Genomic DNA, 21,805 nt, shown 5'->3' on the forward strand with positions numbered 1-21,805 from the left:
GATGTTAACAAATACACCAGACGATGTGCAATTTAGTGATATCCCCAGAGAAGGTCTTGACCGATGTTGGAATAAAATCCTCTTTGTCTGAGACCAAGATAAGACAGACTAAAAAGACAATTTTGAGATGTAATCAAGCGTTTCAAAAAAAAAAAAAAAGTGGTTCTAGTACAACACCAGCAAACAGCCACGAGCAGATAAGCAGACCTGCAAAGCATTAGAGACGACGTGTCAGAAAACAGCTCAAAGAAATGGATTAGCTTCGAGGCTGTATTAAAAAAATAGACTGTTGATGTCCGGGCAGCAGTCGGGAAAAGTTGTTAATAATAACCTTGTCACAGAATTACATTGATTGGACGATTTTCAGTCACCCGCAGTATATCTGTACTACTTCACATCACTGTTTTAATTGGCCATATGTCGTAGTGTTTCTGTCTGCATTCTCACTACACTTGGGAGGTGATTAGGACAATCCTGCTGCCCACTTCTTCTGTGGGGAATATAGTGCAGCCACCAACCCCACTACAGCACAATGCATGCCAGGAGTGGCCAGGCCGGGCAGATTGCGCAGGTCAACATTGGGTCACTATGCTATGTGTATGCACGTATATAAGAGGGGGAAGTGTGTGTATGTCTGGTGTGTGTGTGTCGGTTCCTGTGAGTGTGTGTGCGTGCCAACATGTGATTTCAGAGGCTCTGACAGCTTAATTAACTAGATCGAGGCGAGCGACATAAAGACCCAATTAACCACTCTGACATAACTGGGTCACCATCGACAATCATCTCACACTGATGTTTCAAAAGACACCTTTGATAAAAAAAGCAGTTAAAGTTGTTTGTTTCAGGGTTTTTTTGAGGCTTCATTAAATATTTCTGTTTAAATATCAATAAAGAAGACATTTTTCTATGTAGTTATGTTCTGACGGTGTCGTTACAAGTCACATGAAGGACAGATTTTCATTAGACGATTTGCAAAAACAGAGAGCGAACAGGTTTCATTAACTTAACACAGCATGCTGGTAAATTATAATCACAAGCAATGTTTTGGTAAAAAAAAAATCTGTTCAACAAAATATGAACCCTTTAAAGTCATTTGCACAAAGCTGTGAACCATAAAAAAAAAAGGAGAAAAAAAAAAATCCGTGGGCAAGATCAGAGAATTCTCCAAGGTCTTGTACATAAAAAGAAGTAGGACTTAGTGTATATTCTTAAAAGAGTTGCACCACAAGGAATTAAAATGCAGTTGGGTATCGAGGAAGAAGTACATATCCCCAATGTGCAGCAGAGTGTAAGGGATGGAGCGCTCTCCAAGGTGTCCCACGCAGACAGAATTGGGACACAGGAGGACACCCAGTTGGACTGGGACAAGCCTACAGGGGCCTATTTATAACCTACTACTCCACTGCACCTTGGTACGCTTCCACTGAATGATGTATGACACACACATACGATATATGTGTATTACTGTAACTTGTGCTGGTGAATACAAATACTGCGTTTTGGAGTTACTTCAACAATGCATAATAAGCAGCATCCATGGTTCTCAAAGATCCAACATAACTTGCTGCTACAGCTCATCCCTGGAAACTAAAATAACTAAGTTAATGGCTCCCTCTCAACCATGTGTCCTTATAAATGATACAAAGGAGAGAACGAACGAGGGTGAAATGAAGGAGAGGACGGACAGTAAAGGAGAGGCAAAGAAAAAAAAGAAGAGGGAAGTTGCTCAGCACTAAAGGAGGTCACAGATGTGCTGAACAGAAAGCTTACATTGGCTTCTCCGGAGTGCACACATGCACAAACACACACACACACACACACACACACACGTCTGAACGCGCACACGCCGCGTTACCTCTGAGATTTAACACAGGTGCAGATGCTTCACAGTGATCTATTAGACTCACCCTCTCATGTCAACATTCAAGAATGGAGAGAGACAGAGAGCGGGAAAGATGGATGGGGAGCGATCTCAAGGGAGGGCCGGATAAAGAAAAGGTATTTCCACGGCAACGGTGAAGGAGGGAAAAATTGAGAGTTAGGGAGGCAGTGATTATGGTGGAGGAGGACGAGGAAACAGGGAGTGCAGGCCAGGAGCAGATACCTGTGGGTGATCCATTAAAGCTAAGCCGACAATGTCAACAAATGGGGAGAGGAAGCGAGAGACGAAGGGAGAGACGAAGGGAGCCCTGTGGAAGAGGGAGGAGAGAGTGCGATGAAATGAAAAGGACAAATGAAAAGGTAATGAGGAGGTAAGGGAGACTGAGGGAAGCGACGGAGCGATTTGGAATTTCCATACTGTGTCAACAATTAGGGAAAGAAAGATGAGGGAGAGCGGAAAGAGACTGAGGTGCTGAACGGAGCGAGAAGGGAGCGGAGAGACTAGTTGGGGGGAAGATATACCGGGGTAATCCATTAGGCCCAACACTTGGGAAAACAAGAGAGGGAAAGTAAAAGTCATTTGAGGAATGCAGGGCAGGCAGAGAGGGGAGGAGAGAGAGGATAAAAAATTAGCAGAAGACACAAGGACGCTGGTGTGGGTAATAATTTACCCAAAGAATCTTTGTGTTAAAACAGGAGTACATGTGTAAAAAAAAAAAAAAAAATCCACCAGCGATTCCAGCTACTGTTAGCTTCCCCAGCAGAACCAGGCGTTGCATAGATGGACTACCAATGTGGAAGATTGATACACAGGCTGCACTTTTGAGACACGGTGCAGGTGCTTGGTGAGTAAATGGGAGAAAGATGTGCAGGAAGCGAAGGGAGCGGAGACGAAGGCCAGTGATTTGGAAGTGGAAGTTCAAAAAACCATGAAAGGAGGCACAGAGGAGCGAGCGAGCATGATTTGCGACATAACAAGGACTTTTAAAGCCAACGCTGGTCCAATGGGCAGCTTACGGGGGGAATGCGATGTGGACACTTAAAGCCTGCATGGCACAAGAAAATCTCTCCATTTGTAGATCCACAGATACTGGATTATTCGATTTCATTACGCAATTTCTAACCAGGTGAATGCACTTATTTATTCAAGAGAAGAAAAACAACTAATCATTATCCAAAGCAGAGTAAGTTTGTGCAGGTTAAAAAAGGAACATCACCAACAGATAAAGGGGTTTTAAACCAATTCCATTACAGATTACACACATGACGCCTGAGGTTTGTTACTATGAACTGGGAAGGTCAGTGCAGAGACAGCAGGTATGAGGGCAGCTAGGGGGGGAGGAAGGCAGATGAATGTGGTGCTAACAAAGCAAAGCCACTTCCCCGTTGTGTTGGGGGGTGGGGCTACAGTGGCCTCCTTGTGTAAAAAAATAAAATCCTGCATGCACCACTTTAATATGTTCAACTTGCGTGTAATAAGATATTTCCATCAACATTTGAAGGCTTCACTGATCTAACGATCATACTGGTAGTGAAAGACAAAAGGGATTGTAAATAATTATTTGCAAAAATAATAACGAATTTCAGAGCCACACATTGGTGACATGAAAGTGAGAAAAATATATAACCAACGGGGGGAAAATAGAATAAATAAGCAGACAACTGTAAAAGAGAAAACCACTCCTAGGAAAGGAAAAAGCAAGAGGACAGCGATAGCAGCAACGGTAGCTGAAGGGAAGGAAGGAGGGAGGAGGGGGGATGCACAGAGATGACAGTTTTGGGGTGAGAGTGTTAAGGGATGGAAAGTTGAAATGAGACCCTGGGCTCAAATCATTAGAGGAAGAGGCAAGACGAAAAACATCCAAATCCACTCAACAGCTCAGACACGTCGAGGGAACATTTCCCCAAACAGATGCTGACCTAGTAACAGCTGGAATCAGAATCAACACCTCAGCCGTCACCGGGGGGAGAAAAAGTTCAAAAGGGAAACGCTTTCAACTCGTGATAGAGAACGAGAGAGAGAACGAAAGTTAGGAAATTAAAAGATTAAACTCCTTCTCTGTTCTGTTCCATTAAAGCACGCTGTACTTTTTGTTCTCGTCTAATCTGCGAGCCCAGACCGTCACCAGGCGATGTTTGTGTTCCGCAGGATTCTGCAGCGTGGAGACTTCACGAGAACTCGATAAAATGTGGTGACACACGTTCAAGCTGTCAGAATATGCAAAACTGATGGATTGACCGCCGCCAAATGGTCAATTCATCCTTTATTAATTTAAGTAGCTGTCTGTGTTTCTCAGATTCTGAATCATCACACTCACCTTTTGACAATTACTTTTATATCCTCTACATTTTCTACAACACAGCTGATAAAACGTGTATTTCTCAAACTTCAGCAGTCACAAAAGTGTCCTTATGCGATTTTATAGAGTTTCCTTAAGTCTTTAAAGGCAGCGTGTTGCCCAACTGACTCCTCTGGTTGCTGTGAACCAGCGCTGAAGTGATTGACAGGTTGTTAAATTATAGAACAGCCCTGTGCATGGTTATGGGTCAGTGCAGTAAAAGTGTTGAAGCTCTGTCTATCTGTGTCTCTGTTGCTTTCTTTTTTTTTTTTTCATTTCTCAGGACAGCCATGTATTTTGCCTTTCCTGCTCAACCCCCCTAGTTTACTAAGTACTTTAACATAACTAATGGCAAGAGCAGAAGACGGAGAGAAGAGGAGGGAACGAAAGGTGAAAGGGAGGGGAGATGCAAAGAGCCCGAGACAAGGACAAAGAAATACAGGAGACAGAAATAGCGGGTGGGGATGAAATGAGAGCAGTGGGAAACAAACCACTGGACACTGCAAAAGAGCGTTCAAGTGTTTCAGTGTACAACTGTAACGTGTGACTCATCTCTGAATGAATGCTTTTCTGGCAAGTTGTGCCGTCTACTTAAGCAAACTGACCTAATTCTGCTTCATTTTTAGACTCTCCATGCATATACTGAGTATCATAACTGCAATAAACAATATTGATTTTAGGGATTATGTAAATTGTCTCTAAAGCAATTACATTAATTCAATCAGAACCGAATGAGAGAGTTTTTCTAACAATGAGTTCTTGTTTTTTTTTTTTTACGGTCGAGTAAATTCATACTCCTGCTCCTTGTTTTCATCTCTCGGTCGGACAAAGATTTATGTCCTTACACGTTCTTTTATACACAATCAGCCGTGGCGTACTGTACCGCTGTCTACCTCAAGGTCTGAGGCTTGTCAAGTTATTTTTGTGGTTTAATTTAGAAAGAACGTGTGTTCAAGGTAGAACTGGGGAATAGAAATAAATAAAAATTCTCTTATCTTGTATTTATTTCCGATACAAAGATGTGCATTTAAACTTCAGTGTTGTTGATTTATTATTATTATTTTTTGATAAATCTGTTAGTCGAAATAAGAAAGCAGTTTTCTGTAGATGTTCGTGGATGTGAGTGGGAAGCTTTCAGTACCTTTATGAGTTTACTTCATAACACCGTGTTTTTGTGTGCACGTGTGAGCGTGTGTGTGTGTGTGTGTGTGTGTGTGTGCATGTCAAAGCTGATTCACTGTACAGTGTAGGAGTGCTGATGACACTCCATAATCATTAAAGCATGAAGAGGCTCTGAGCTGATTGGGGGCATGCTAATCCTTTTTAATTGACTCTCCAGCTCTCCAGTGTTATTAAAACCACCCAATAACAAAATCAGCTTTGCTTTATTAGCCTGGTCAACTGAACTATTAGAGACCTCCTCGTTTGTTTGTGTTGCGTTTTGTTGGTGGATGTAAAGTATGAGTGTGGTAAACAAACACTGAGGGGGGGCGGGGGTGCCTCTGCTGAAAAACACTGTGTAGGGAATACAGCTGCCCTCTCAATTACATTCAGACCTGAGAAAAGTTTGTAGTACAGTTTAACAGAGGTGATGAAAAGGTGCGAAACACTTTTGACTTCAGCACCAAAGATCTGAGATAATTTGTTCTTCTGTTTCCCAACAATTAATGTTGGCTTTAAAGAAAACATTTAAAGTTCAACTCTGGTCAATAATTAAACCTCTTAAAGCTCATCGCTGTGAATCAAAGCTTCCTATGTAGAGGGGTTTTTTTATTTACATGAAAAGAAGCCCTACTTGCTCTCTGTAAAGCTCTATAAAGTCCATGCTTCTCTCTCCACCTCCCTGCTGCAGGTCATGCACACCAGCTCACCTCCGTCTCTGCTCAAACCCTGTAGAACTGTTCTGCTATACAATGGCAAGGTGTATTATTGGAGTAATTCAGTCACACATGTTCAATGCAGAGCTGCAAAGTGGCTCAGTGGTTAGCATCGTTGCCTCACAGCAAGAAGGTTCATCTCCTGGTGAGGACACCTGGGATCTTTCTGCGTGGAGTTTACATGTTCTCCCCGTGCAGCGTGGGTTCTCTCCGGCTTCCTCCCACACAGTCCAAAAACATGTTGAGGTTAATTGGTGATTCTAAATTGTCTGTAGGTGTGAATGTGAGTGTGCTTGGTTGTCTGTCTCTAAGTGTAGCCCTGTGATAGACTGGTGACCTGTCCAGGGTGTCCCCTGCCTTCACCCTGAGTCAGCTGAGATAGACTCCAGCCCCCCAACGACCCTAGTGAGGATTAAGTGGTGTATAGATGATGGATGGATGGATGGATGGATGGATGGATGTTCACTTCTAAAAGAGAACAATAGCATGAAAACCCAACAACAAATATAGATAAATTTCACTCTAAGAAAATAAATGTGGTGAGCCTTTAAAAAAAAAGAAAAAGCCTTTTCAGCAGAATAATTAACCGGCATTTGTCAATACCACGTCTTTGGAAATACAGCTTCGCAAAGCCGTGCATCAAACTGCAGCAGATGCCATTATGAGCAGCATTTTCCCTCTTTATGGTTTCCTACAGAAGCATAGGAGCATCTTTTCTCTAAGTGCTGCACTTCAGTCTCTGCCAGGTCACACTTAGATAGCTTATAGCTATAGCTACCTTTGAAAGAATTATACTTCTCAAAGCAGCAACGCATCAACCGCGCCAACAGCTTCTTGGCAGAGCGCTTGATAAGCTAATGTTTCAATACAATTCTGGGGCGTAAGCAGTATCATGGGTAATACAGCTCAGCAAAAACGTTGATTTCCAAACACATGTTGAATAGCGTTAAAGAAGGACCGCATTTAGAGCTATAACGGGTTTAATAATCAGACAGGAGAAGATCATTACAAACATATGCGGGAAAGATGACATTATCTGATAATGTTCTGGTATCGACACAGTCAGATTTATTAAAATAAAAAAAACATATTAATTGCACTGACAATGACCTCCTTTTGTAACTCGCTGAAGACTACTTAACTGAATAGTGATGTAAGTGAAAAGCAATTAATTGGTAGCAATTATTCAAAGCCCTGGCTTATTAAACTTTTTCAGCGTTGGTCCCAAATGAGGATTTTACTGTCCCAATTGCTCCAGTAGTTAAGTATATAAAATTATCTCTAAACTCTTGCTGGTAGCAGGACTGAAAACTACTTTAGCTGCTAAATTATTTCACAAATGATTGTTTCGTGTGCATTGGATTTATATACCAAAAGTATACAGAAACCTCTTATAGACAGATTTATGTGCACAGCTACACAATTTTAAAAGTTATGCTGTGGTCCTAAAAGACTTACAAGGTCTAACAACTTATAAAACTTGACAGAACAGAGCAGAGTTTTGTTATTTGACACTGTTGTACCCTGTGTCAAAACAGTGTGTTCATTCATCCATGACAACACTGTCAGGATTGCCGAGGGCAGCGCGGGTAGCTGTCTGACAATGCAGTACACTCTACGCTGGCATGTCACCATCAATCCGTAGCTTTGTCTCGAACTATGTCAAGAAAGACAGGGGGCATGAGGAAGACTGAGAGCCTCTGATAGTGACGGAGAGAGACTAAGTGAAAAAAAGAGGGAGAGACAAGAGGCGAACTGAGACGGAATACTAAAAGGAGCAGACAGAGAGAAAATAGCTGAGATGGGGCGATGTGATGGAGGCGAGCGTACTACGAGCCCGGTGAGTTCGCGGTTCGATTCCCGGCCCGCCAGACCAACACTGTGTGTCATTTGCTTGCTCTCTTTCCCCCACATTTCCTGACTGCTCCTTTCATTTAATGTCCAAAATATAGAAAAAAAAGCTTTAAAAAAAGAAGCTGAGATGGTAAATTATTTTCCTTTAATAAATCTGGTGACAACAGTAAACAAACAAACCAGCATTTCAACACTGAATACTTTTTTCCTCCGTCACTGCCAGAAAGACATTAAAAGAAGTTAATTGCAAAGGCGGACTATCCTATAAGTCTTTGCCAAAGCTTTTGAACAGGTAATGAAAGGGGAGAGAGAAGGTTCTCCTAATTTCGGGGGTGTGTGGGGAGAGGAGAGGAGGGGGGGATCTACACAAACGCCCTCATTATGTCCTCGCCTCATACTTCTGAGTCAAGCACCCACTCAACCTCTACATACCGTACACACAAAAGAACAAAGTCCCAGTTTCAAAAAGACTCAAACCTCAGACCACAGAGAGCTGAAACTACATGCTGTATGATCACTGGCCTGCGTGCTTCCTGTCCTGTCTATGGGAGGGAGGAACATAATGCAGGCTGAGCTGTCAGTTAAGAAACAAAATACAGAGTGACTGTAGGTAATGAGAAGCTTCCCTCTTTGAATTTTGATTGATAGTTTCCCTAAACGGCCGGGACGATAGGCGGATGTACTGCTCGCAGTTACAGTTACTGTGAGAACCGAAATAGCAAAAAAACTCTTTCCCTTGTGTGCCAAGATAAACATCTTGGTTTAGTGTTTTCATAAAGAAAAGAGGGGAGGAGAAAAAAAAAAAAAGTTCCCGTTATCATTTGCAAACAGTGCATGTACTCTGAAATCAGCATTACATTGGAAGAGGAAGAAAGGCAGCAAGGAAGTAAAAGGAAAGAATTGGTTTGCAAGATGTTCAGCAAACTAAATATATTTGAGTGTCCCAGTCCAGAGAGGACCAGTGATTGGAACTAAACAAAATGGAAAACAAGCAACAGATACACAGATCGTATGACTGTATAAAGACACAGAGAGAGATAGAGGAGAGAGAGAGAGAGAGCAGTCAACGGAATAAAATAGTGAGGAAGCCCGGTAGCTGATGCTGAGGTTTTTGCAATGGAAAAGTCCCATTACGGATGCAGTTCTGCACAGTCTGCTGGCTTTGGAGTGGGATCTGACTAATGCCTGAATTTACTGACACGGCTTATCACTGGATGAGCAGCCTCCCAAGGCTACTAAAATCACAGCTTACACTGGATGTATATATTTCCTCCTCTTCTCTCCCCTTCTGTCTGTGCAGTTGTGACAATATCTTTTTGAAAATACAAAGTGGTTATAAAGGACTCGCACTGGTATACACCGACTGGAGAAATCCCACGGATAAAGCACATGACGCTGCGCTCGCCTGCATCCGTGTGCGTCGATTCACGTGTCGGCGTAAACACATCATCGCATCTTAATCTCCCGCCACGATGCGTTTACCGTGAGGCTCTCCCTCATCTGCGCCATTTGTAAATTACTCCCGCCATGATAGACCACCACAACAGCATTTTAATAATCTAAACACCATTTCAATAATTCACCTGGGTAGTTGGAATAAAAAAAAAAAAAAAAACGAGATTGCTGACTAATCTGTGGATTACGGTGATGATTTCTGACAGAGGTTGAGGATCAAGGTAAAATGTGATGGGAGATGAGCCGTGGGGCTTACTATGCTAGCTCAAAGAGGATTAAGGTAAGGATCTATTGAAGAAGCAGCATTACATAAATTGTTTTTGTGCACAAAAACACACACAGAGGCAACACATGAAACGCACTCACACAGGTACACACACTCATCCACACATGCGATTCACTGGAGAATGTCCAAAATGAAAATGACTTTAATTCTTCTCATGCAGCGGTCACACATTTTGTAAAGCTAAGGAAATATCTGAGGCTTTATTTGATGGCACAAGCTCCGTCTATACACTTCTCCTGTCCCTTTGGGTCCACTGAATTCTCTTCATTCGTTTTTAAAAAAATGCCATTTATCACATCTACAGTTATTTATTTCAATAGATAAAAAATCTCTTCCATCTTTAAATCCTTTGACAGAGATTTTGATGCAGGAATTGGTAGAATGTGCTGGCTAAACACACGATTGAGACGCATTCAGAAGTTGCAAATAGTTCATCCGGCAGCATTTATTAAACATATTCCAAGGCACAGAAGGATGTTGAACTCTGGAGGGATTTGAAAGAGGGTGTAAAGGAATTCAATAGATCCGCTTCGGTCTCTAGACGCAGGACGAGAGTTTGTCTTATTTGTTGGACAGTTTAATTCACACTGTCACCTTCACTGTCCAGTTAAAGCACTCCACCGGCACCGCAGTTATGACCTCCAGATAGACTCTGCTCGTAAACGTCATCATATGACACAGCGGCGATTGCGAGGACCGGAGCGGACTGCGTGTCTGCGTACAAGTGTGCCGGGTGAGTGTGAGGATGAGGTAGCCGGTAGCATTTTGGTCACACCAACCCACTGATGCCTTCTGACACGAAAGTCTGCTGCGATTTGCATCACAAAGTTACACCGATACATACGCAGCAGACACGTTGGGGTAATTACGCAGATCCACATGTCTGGATTCATTCCACATATGTTAACATGGAAAGTCATTCACAAAATCAGTGGTCACGGCGAGGAGGGAGGGTAGGAGTTAAATGTGCTTGTGTAAGATGTGCCTCCTGGGTTCGCACCAACACATTTGAATACCATGAATGTCCCAGCTATTTCCTGGGAAGGGATGTGTGTTACGCCTGAGGGTAAAAAAAAAATCTCATTTCTGTGTGATTAGCTGCAGGACAGCAACCTTGGAGATGTTAGCTGGATGTGGAGCCCGATCAAGGACACCGAGGTTGGGCAAATTTTAGCTTGAAGTGGACCTTGAATCCAAATTCCACCTTTGGAGGACAATCCTCCAATGACACCACGACACACACGAAACGAATCGTTAATGTGTGATATATCCAAATATTATCAATTATTAGGTTTCTGGCTTTACGTTTGAAGTAAAAAGCTGCACGCAGAAAGACAACATGGAGGTCGGTGGTTAGCTCTTATCCATGTGAATTACTTGCATTAATTTAGGGTGAGGATTGAGCGGTCAAGAATGTGACAGGAACTTGACCCGGCTCCAGAAGCATATCCAGTTACCGTCTGACTTTGTGTGTATGTGTGTGTGTGTGTGTGTGTGTGTGTGTGTGTGTGTTTGTTAGGAACAGACACATGGAGGGCCTGTCACCACACACTGATGTGTTTATTTCACTGCAGCTGGGGTAATCACTCACACCGAGAGACAGACGCAGACAGGCACACACACAAATATTCACAGTCACACACACACACAAATCCATAACTCCACCTGCTATGTGCAGTCCACTGACTTTGCCTGGCCTTTGGGGTCACTCCTGCTCTTTTAAGTTTTAAGATAAATGTATTCTCGCTGTCAGTCCGCTGCCTTCGTGCCCTAATGACGCTCGTAACATTCGTGGAGGAAAATATACGGTCGAGAGTGGCTGGGATCTAGATTTCACGTGGCGCTTCCAGCGGAGTTTCTCAAGAGAACTTTTCTCCGTTGATTTGGATGATGCCATGAAAAATTTAACTAAACTCGGGATGATTTCTGATTGAACATTGTGCTGCACCTGTTGCGAGTCCTCTGATTTTTCTACCCGTCCGTGTCCATAAAGCCTTTCCCGCTGAACTGCTGAACCTTCCCTGCTGAATCCAATAGCTTTCCATCAGCTTTTAAAGGCTTTCTATCACAGTCTAAAGAGATTTAGATGTGTCTCAGAGATTTCACAATGTCTCAAATTGTGTGTCTCTCAGGAGCTTCAGACTGAAAGAGAGAGAGAGAGAGAGAAAAAAACATGTAGAGGAGACTGAATGTTGACAAGAGCAGTACTGTCAGAGGAAAGTGAAAAGGAAGTAATGGTGCATCGGTGTGTAGACGTTTTCTTTTCAATCCCGGATTAGTTTGACCCTGACCTCTCAAGGCCAGCAGTCGATAAAATGATCACCGGCTAACCTCAGCTTGTGATGCTTCGAGTGTGCGCATTTCTTTCAGGCTCAATATGTACATATGTTTGAGAGACTGTATGGACAAGCATCTGCACGTGCAATAAAGCTGTTTAAAAGTAAATTGTGAGTTTAGGGAGTCAAGGCCTCGGTGCAGCATGTTGACAGCCATGTGATGCCAGCTGGGCATTAAGACGTAGGTATCACATGACAGGGCACCAACCCCGTCGCATTGACAACTTTACAGCGGTCGTCAACTGGTCGACACGGCAACCGCAACCACTAATATTAGAACGTTTTTTAAAGGGGTCACGGGACGCCAACAGTGAGGGCTGTCAATCAAGAGGGGGAAAAAAAAAAGAAGGCGGTTGTATGTGTTAGAACGGGGGGGAAATAGAGAATGTGAAGACACGATAAGAACAAAGAGAAATAGAAAATCAGAAGAGATAAAAAAAGAAAGTCCGGGGCTACCACCTGAGGTCATCAGCAGGTTTTAAACCCAAATCCCTCTAATCAGCTTCACCAGACAGGGGGAGACAGACCAATCCATTTGCCCCGAGATCCCATTATGACAGCAGAAAAGGGAATGGAAGAGGTAGCAAATTGAACACATTGGAAAAATAGCTTTGAGTGTCCGTGCGTGTGCACCCGGGAGGTTTGTGAGTACGCCTTTGTGCATCAATGTGTTTTGTTCAAACAGGTGTCAAAAATAAAATGCACCGAGAGATGCAGATAAGGCAGGAATAGTAATGAGTCATTAGTGCGGAGAGGCATCTTAGAGATGAAGGTGCTCCGGTGTGAATGTGGGCGTACGGCAGGAAAAAAAATGAGCAAAAAAAAACATTGAACGTCTATGTGGCTACTATGATGGTAACTAACGTCAAAATCCAATGAAAGAATGAGGGATTTCTACAATGATCACTCTGTTATTTCCTTCCACTCATCATTCTGTGTCATGCTTTTCCTCTTCTTCTTTTTTTTTGCCCCATCTTCATCTCTTCCTTTCTCACACTCTCCCTTCGCTTTGTATGCTGCTCCGTCTGAGTGCCTCCCTCGCCCCCTCTCCTTCAGTTTCTCTCTCTCTCTCTCTCTCTCAGGGGAGCTGTGTACTTAGGTGCAATTGAAAATGACTATCAAACCCTGAGGAGTGAAACCTGATTCAGAGACTCCTTATCCGGTAGCGGCAGCCTTCTCCGAGTGCCGTGCTGCTCTTCCCCAGTGACCAACTAAATGAAATTATGTATTTTTATCCGTTCAGGTGGGAACGCAGCCAGATGAAACCGGGAAAGTAAAGAACAATCTGAATTGTAAATGGCATTCTTCGCTGTAGTTACGGCCCTGGGGGAGTGGAAATGACGTGTGCGGCTCTTCCAAAGTGCTTGTTTACTGTGTGACACGTTTGATGAGTGTATAAAATGTCAATGTGCTGACAATGTACTTGAGGGGTACAATATTATCTTACACAGCGGAGGTTACGAGAGTATGTGTACCACGCTTGTATTTATGTGCGTGCTTGAAATCCACACCTGCGGATAGCACGGGGTGGTAATCTCTGCCTCAAATCGTCCTTGAGCAAGGCAATAAAGTCACATGCTTTAACCGCTTAAGTGGCCAAAAGACTGATGTGCTCTTTATAATAGGTTATGTGAGCAAATAGAAGTTTTTTGTTTTCCTAAACTGTCACTTCAGTTCAGTTTCTAAGTAGTATGTACAGTACATCTGCGCTGTTAAGGAGGAACGTGGTATTTTTTTTCGGTCCTTCTGGAGTCCTAGAGCGCAAGAGAGATGGAAAATAACCTCTGTGCTGGGATTTCTTCATGCAACTTGTGTTTAAATTGGCTCTCTGGGGATGTTTAAGACTAAATTTAAACTTTGGATCTAAGCATCGACGTTACCTCAGTGTAGCAGCGCTTACGAGCATCTGTCGGTGAAAATAGGATTTAGGTTGCTCCCCTCTGACGATCCAACATGATGTTGCGTAATGTGAAATAGTCCAATATTCTGTCCCTTTACATTACATTTTCTATCAGTCTCTTTTTAAAAGGAAAATGGCCTGGGACACAATCGGTAACAATATTGTCTACTTAAATGTAATCCAGCTGGTCTTTGTTCCAGCGCTTCACCTACGTTGGCAGTTTTGAAGATGCATGTGTGGCACAGGGTTATAGGGTGATCGGCATGGTTTGTGCTGGCTGTATTGGTAACACCCCTGAGATAGTAAAGGTATGCATACTAATCCTGTATTCTGATGTCCTGCTCAATGCCTGTAGTGTTGTTTGTCCCAGGCAGTGCTGCACTAGTTGTCCAGTGACAGCGGCAATGATATCCAGCTCTCTAATGTGGCTCTTTTTCCTGTCATTTTTTATTTCTAAAGTCTCACATGGAAAAAAATACAGCAGAAATGATTAACTTCAGCATGACGGTGTAAGACCTGGTTGTAGCCTTGTTCTCAACAGGCTCTTTGACTTTGCCCCATTCAGGAAGAAGACTCTCTCTGCACCTGTGATGACAACCCAGAGCAAAACAGTCCACCACGTTGCCACTAGCACCGTTGTAAACGACCAGCACTTTGCTATCACTTCTAACTTTCTCTCTGAGCGATCACTTCACATGGAAATATCTCCAAATGCACAGCACAGCCGCGGTTGTGTTTGGTTTGCCAGATGATGTTATAAAATCAGTAGCTCAGCAATGCAGAGCTGCAGCTTGGGAAATGGCTATAAAGTGACTGCTGGTGAACAGGTAGTCGAAATGGGCAGAAACAGAAAAACATTTAAATGAGAACAGTTTGAGGTAGGGGGGCTTGAGGAATGACAAAAATAAACATCCTCATATCCCAACAGTGTTTACTTTACACCTTACAACACAATAAAAATAGATTTTCACGATGTGGGACCTTTCTGAAAACATGTTGGAGAGACCTTTAAAAATAAGACAAATGTGAACTCAATTAACGCTTATTTTAAATCTGCTAATTTATTCTTTTAGTCATATCATTTTCACGTTCTTTGTTACAGCAACATACCAAATGAAAATCTAAGATGATCTCTGGTGGAACGGGTGTTGTCTTGTTAACTTGTGATAATAGGCATATCACTACAAAGACAAAAAAAAGGCTGTTTAACAAAATGTCTCAAAAGGGCAAAATAGGTTTTTATTCAGCAAACTCTTCACCCACTGACTGCATATCGTGACGGAGTGCATGCACCCATCAAACCACCGAGCTCTGCTGTCTGTCGTTCAAAGTTGCAGGCAATTTCAAAAAGTGTCACGTCTGTAAAAAAGCTGACTTTTCTTTGGCGCTTTCAAGTTATTTCCACTTGATGATTTCTATTTTTGTATCTTTTTACATCCTCTGTTGTCTTCATTCTGACATCCCTTCTGTTCAATCACTGCCTTGTTCTGCTCCAGCAGGCCTCTCTCTTAATCTCACATCTTACTTTGTGCTCACCTCAGGTGGAGGTTAACGGTAACGCTGCACATACCTCAGCAGCCGGGATGCCCTCCGGAGGGCGACACTGTAACAGCACTTCTTGCTCCAGGGATACTTCCTTTCCCAGGGGTTCCTGCTCAAATGCCTTCTTCAGGTCTGAGGAGAGAAACAAGAAACTTGTAAATCGGTGAGCCTGTGACAAAATGATTGTAGAAAGTGTAATGATACAGGCAGATTTCATGTGTTCAGATTTAGCAGTTCAGGTCGGCTGTGATGACATCCCGGTTATGTTGCACAGTGTGGTGACAGCGATGGTCAACTGAAGCCTTGAATTTAAACTGGTTAATTTGATTCATGCATTCATGTTGGAGTTTTTTTTTTAAATCTTTAAACCCTGGAAACACAACACAGATTCAACACTAATCAAAAGAGGAGAAATCTCAACGACTAGTGAAGTTGTGTGGGATCCAAACCTCCTGTGATTCAGCAGTTACAGGGACCAGTCTGGAGACGGTGTTAGACCAGAGTAAACCAGGGTCATTACAACGACACAGTAATCACGGAGTTTGGCGGCGTTTGAAGTCACCCATGCATACGCTGACTTCTCACACTCTCCGGTTCACGACAAGGAAAAACACTTAGCTACAGTATATATGTGAATGTCAACTGATTCATATTCAGGGGGGCGCGCACCCGCACAGAGACACATATCGATTGCAGCAGTTCTACACGCACACACTGCTCAACATACTTTTAAGTGCTTGGGCTGCACACACTAAACACAGGCTGCTTTGCTGCATGCCTGCCTCTCCATCACTATGCACAATATTTAACCTCGCTTTCATTCCATATAGATCTGTCAGGGTTCAGGGATCTCAGGCAGGCCAAAGACAATAAATGATTCACACTAATGGCTCACATGCTGTGATAAATGACAGCATTACAAAGCAGCCTGGAATGTTCGACCATTTCTTTCACTGAAGTTTTAGCGAGAACTCAATAGTTTTTTTTGAGGAGGGGGAAAAAAAAGTTGCAGATTCTAGACACACTTAGCAGACATTTGAATAAGAACAACAGAAAAAGAAAAACAGATAGAAAGAAGGCATTTTTGTCAAATTTAGTCTGTCAGCTTGCAACTTTTTCAACTTCCTCTCACCTCCTCTCTCTCTCTTCAGGGTTACCTCTAACACTGTACATTTCTATACCTTCCTGCCTTAACCTTGTCCTTCTTAACTTTTGATTGCTTTCAAGTACCGGACAGAGCTAAAAGCATAATTTGCCACTTTTCCCGCTCACGTCTCTGGTTCTCTGCTGAACCCTGATACACTGTAATCATGCCTCCGTATACTTGAAGCTGAACCTAACACATGTAAAAATAATTAGCCCGCCGCAGAGAAACAGCCCATAAAGCACAGTGTAATCTGAGATAGGTGGTGGTGTTGCAGGAGCTTAGCAGGTGACTTTATTTATGGTGCTGATCAGATGTTGTGATGCATTCCTAAATGGGAACATATGGAGGGAGGAGAGGTGAGAAGAAAGAAATCACTGTATGTTTTTTTTTTTTAATGTTGTCTTCTGGTTTGGTTTCTTCTACCTCTACTGAGGAAGAAGAAATCAAGTCAAAGGATGAAAAGACTCACTAAAGAAGCATTTATAAGGTTAAATTAGGAACTGCCAAACAACATAAATGCACATAGTTTAGCATGTGTAAAAAATAAAATACTTCATATAAGAGCAAGATTTGTAATGAAGTAGCACATACCAGTATTGTAACTGAGGTCAGCCTGTAATGAATTATCTGGCTACATACTTGCAGACAGATACCCTGGAGATGGAGTGAACTGTGATCATGAGCTTATTTAAAAAGATATTTAGAAATCCCTGCATATGGCTGCAATAAAAGCACCAAACAACTGATACATTTAAAAAAAAAAAAAAAAACCTTTTTCACTTTGAGGAGTTTCAGAGTCACATTGCTGGTTTGAAAGGATGGCTTGTAGCTACAGGAGACAAATTTTCTATCCTCTGTCCTTTTAAAACCATGTCGAAAACTTTCATAGGAGGACACAGTGTGTGTGTGTGTGTGTGTGTCCATGTTGCATGCGTGTGCATGTGTGTATTAACCTTGTGTCCTTTCACTCCCCTGGTTCCCAGGTGTACTCTTAATCACCTTATCCGTCAGCTGTGGTACACCATTTGTGGACACACACACACACAAGATAGAACATTTTTTAATGCTGAACCGGTCGACTCTGAGCCACTCTCTGGGTATTTCATCAGGACAGTCACCTTACATGGCTAAAAGACATAGAAGGTTGGCAGAGTGAAAGAAAAGTAGAGGTAATATGGGAGGGGGGAGGAAGGGGAAGGTTGAAAATTGGGATGGCAGGTGGGCAGAAAAGCAGAAACAGGAAAGTTGGCAGCGCACAGAAAGACTGCCTCTTTTGAAAAACCAAAAGCGTCTGCTTGATCATTACCTATTAAATTCTTTTTCATGTCAACCATTTTCTCTATATCAAACCATCCAATAGAATTTTGTGTCAGTCGAGTCCACCTTGTATCATCTCCAATTTATCTGCCTCATTTCTCTCAAAACCAGCCATCCATCAAACCTCCGAACCATCAATCTAACTTTGATTACATCTCCTTTATCAAGACCCTAATGTGACTCCAAAAGACACGGAGAGATAATACGTATACGTCTAGTCTACAAATGTGCAAGTTTAGAATCGACCTCTGAAAAGAAAATAACGGACTCGTGCTAATTTTATTATGCTGAATCACTCTCCCCTTTGTTCATACGGACGTTAGGGTTGGAGAACCAAAAGGGAAACCCAAGGAAGAGGTTTTCTATTTAATCACCAATCACTTCAGATAAGATGCACAGCCACCACTATGCAGTTCAGTCTTTTTTTTTCTAAACTAAGCAGCTGCTTCATCTGTTTAATGCACCTCAGGACATCCACAGGTAGGTGCACATGTCACAATTCAAAGGTACTTCAATATGTGCAGCAGTAAGTGAACACATCAACATGGTCCAGTGCTGAATGCTGATTCAGGACATCCTCACCCAAGTCTGAGAGGTACGCAGTAAACAAAACAAAAGCTGTTGAAATGTGAGAGCAAGTGTTTTGCATCCTATCAATCCATTTCAGCAGGTTGCTTTATTCCTGAACTCTAACTATGTCCATAAACACCCCGTATGTTAATGTGAACCATCCTTGACTGTTCGTAAAGGGACAATCCTCTGTTAAACAGTGCATTCGGAAGGAGCTGAAAAAGTCAACTGTCAACCAAATGCGAACGACGAGCGTCACGGAGTTTCTACTTTATGTAAATATCCTCGGACAGGTGCAACTGACAGCTCCAGGCTGTGTGACCCCTGCCAGGACTGACCTGAGGACAGATTTAAACCTCAGTGTCAGCTCATGTGTCATTGTTGTAGTATAAAGTTTCAACACTACATTATTTTTCACCCACATATTCGTGCTAACAGCTTTTCTGTGTGCAGTTTGCGAAACAAATCAGCCGTGACAGTTAAGAGAGAAGCTGCCATGTTGACTCCACATGTGTGAACGAGGCCTTTCAGGTGATCGCGCCGTCTGCTTTCTCCAGATAGAAAGACTTAGAAAGTTCTCCAGGACGACATCCCAACTGCACAGTGAGGTTTAATTTCATGCAATATAAATCTACTCATTATCAGATGCTGTGTGTGTAGAGCTATATTGCTTAAGAGAGTTATGTGGGGACACAGAGTATTGCTGAGGCTGAATGATAACTTCATAATACAGTCAATCCCTGTGGGGGATGACAGCCTGAACAGAGCATGATGGTTCATTATGGGAGTAATCACCCAAAGCTTTAGCCCTAAATCCACCACATGGCTACCCACACAACACAGAGACACACGTACATGGACAGACACCCAAAGACAAAGACAGAATGATAAGAGACGGTGAGATACTGTCTCGGAAAATGCACACCGGAGATGGAGACAAATAAGCCGACACATCACACACACAGAGAAAGAACAGCAGCACAAAAGTGGTAAGACACTCACAGTGGGACAGAGAAACAGACCTTCACACACTAACGTGCAAAAAAAAAAAACAACTGTAGACACGAGGAGAAAATGAGGAAGTGATTGAAGGATGAGACACACTTCTCTCATGCCAGGCAATTCCAGGAACAATTTCCTGCTCTTAATTAGTAAGGGAGATGGTGAAATGAGGAGTTGGCTGTGAGTTGATTTCCATAAAGATTGAGAATGAAATTAAAGGAGATTAAAGCAAACTGCTTGGGGGATGAACAAACACACACACACGTATCCTCACATAGCGCTAAGCTAAGGGCCTATGGCGGACAAAAATTTCACCAGTTTGGTAGCGAGAGAGCATATTTTTTTTCCCACGAGCGTGTGTTTTTAAGAAAAAAAAAAAAACGAGTGAAAGTGACATTGTGCTCATGACACCAGGGGACCATTAATTCACGTCAGTGGAAGGTGTGTGTTTTCTGTGCGTGTGTGCAAATACGTATGTGCCCAAGGGAAATATGTGCACAGGACAGGAGGGACAGCTGTGCCAATTCACTGACCCCACTTCATTCCCAAACTGCAGATAACACTATCTAGCTTCATAAATATAACAAAAAAAACACACAGATAAATTCTCTTTCAAACTTTTTACAGCAGAGTTGAGAAGCACGGAAGGTTTCCTCAGTGTGAACTCTCTTATTATATGTGCAATAAAGCAGTGTCAGCATCTATTCAAAAGTGACCTCTCCTTGCATAAACTCCCTCTCTTTGCCTCTCTCTCTTCATCTCCTGCCCTCTGTGTGCGTCTCTCTCGTCCTCCTCCTCCCTTCCTTCCCTCTCCCTCTACAACTTCTTCTTCCATAGCTCAAGTAAAACTGTTATTATGTTTGTGGTTAGCTGGTTGCCTCAGGCACCTCTACATAAGCACATTTCAGTGCAATTATCCAAAATGGGTGTCTCTGGCTGCATGCTGCCCATGCCAAATCATAACGGTTTCCCCTGATGCAGCTGCTCAAGCAATAAAGAGCAATGTGAGATGCTTGGGAAGAGAAGAGGAAAGTACTCTCCTTCAGTCTCAGAGTGGATAATTTGGACATCCAATTTCCTACACAATGGCATGCAATGGAAAAGAAAAAAAAAAAAAAAAAATCAGTCCTCTGGCTTAAAAAAGATAAATGATGTAAGTGATAAAGCACACAAGAGGGAAGATACTATTACATAAGCATTAGAGAGAGAGAGAGGAAATTCAAATTGATTTGTAATTAAAACATATTTGTGGCAAATGATAAAGATCGATGCAGTAGGAATAAAACAGCTCTGGCTGGAGATGCTACGTATGTTACAGCGAGGAAGCAAAACTTTCTTTGGTGGTTTTTGTTTTCATCTTGTGTCCCTTTGATGAGACGATTTCATATTTAGCTTGATAAACGTGACTTCAGGACTTCATGCTACAGCAGGGGTAGACGTAATGGAGGATATTTGCGCTGTTTTTTGTGTGTACAGTTTCAGAGCTTTTTAAAACAGTAATATTACTTGTACCTATGTGTTCTTTATGTCAAGTACTGTATCGCATTTCAACCCACAGAAAGTTATAATAAAGTACATGGTGTGGGAATGGGGGAAAAAAAGAAAGGAGCCAAATCTGCAGAAGAGAAGCCGCTGGTGCGTTGGGAGCAGCTCGAGGGCAGCGCTCCACGTCCAGACATTAGACACTGCACTCAGCTGACACAACACATGCATGTGTTAATTCTCTGGACAAATGTTAAGAGGTGCGAGGTCTGCAAACGGGCCGGGCCTACTGCTTAGCAAACAGTACGATAAACGCACAAGAATAAAGTAAGAGAGGGCATTATGGGGGTTGTGTTTAGCATACAAAAAGAGCGTCTGTATCTTTATTAATTATTCACTGATTTATTACGACTCCATAGACACACACAAACACACACTGTTGTCTACAGAAAGTGCTCCACCAGCAGACGTTGGATTCAAGGAGGAACTTCTACTTCAGACTCTGAGAGGTGAATGTGTTGGTTATGTTTTGCATCAACAATGAACGGACAAAAAAAAAAAAACATCGACTTTGTGGAGCACAAAGAACATCATTCAGACAACAACAACTGATCTAACTGTGCACAAGAGAGCATTCAAAACCCTCCGTGTTGCTTGGCAATATACAGTAAGGCTGTGTGTGTGAGTGTTTGAGGTGCAACCGCTGTGGAATTCATATTGTTCACGCCGCGATGTGATGTCTGCCTTGGTGCAGCTTTATTTCACCTCCATAAGTGGCAGGTTATTAAATACGTGTAATTTAATATTACGAAGCCCC

The 21,805-nt window shown here is 42.6% G+C and overlaps 1 protein-coding gene across 1 annotated transcript in view; it reads right to left on the reverse strand.

The window, feature by feature from the left end:
• The window catches only part of LOC103372697 (netrin receptor UNC5C-like), a 99,783-nt gene that overhangs the window by 44,733 nt on the left and 33,245 nt on the right, over window positions 1–21,805 (reverse strand). Inside the window, exon 4 of the mRNA XM_008302402.1 lies at window positions 15,499–15,602. Coding sequence (XP_008300624.1) covers window positions 15,499–15,602 — 104 coding nt within the window. The remainder of the gene's footprint in view (window positions 1–15,498; window positions 15,603–21,805) is intronic.

The sequence above is a fragment of the Stegastes partitus genome, unplaced genomic scaffold, assembly GCF_000690725.1.
Source record: "Stegastes partitus isolate 25-593 unplaced genomic scaffold, Stegastes_partitus-1.0.2 Scaffold1807, whole genome shotgun sequence".
Classification (NCBI taxonomy): domain Eukaryota; kingdom Metazoa; phylum Chordata; class Actinopteri; family Pomacentridae; genus Stegastes; species Stegastes partitus.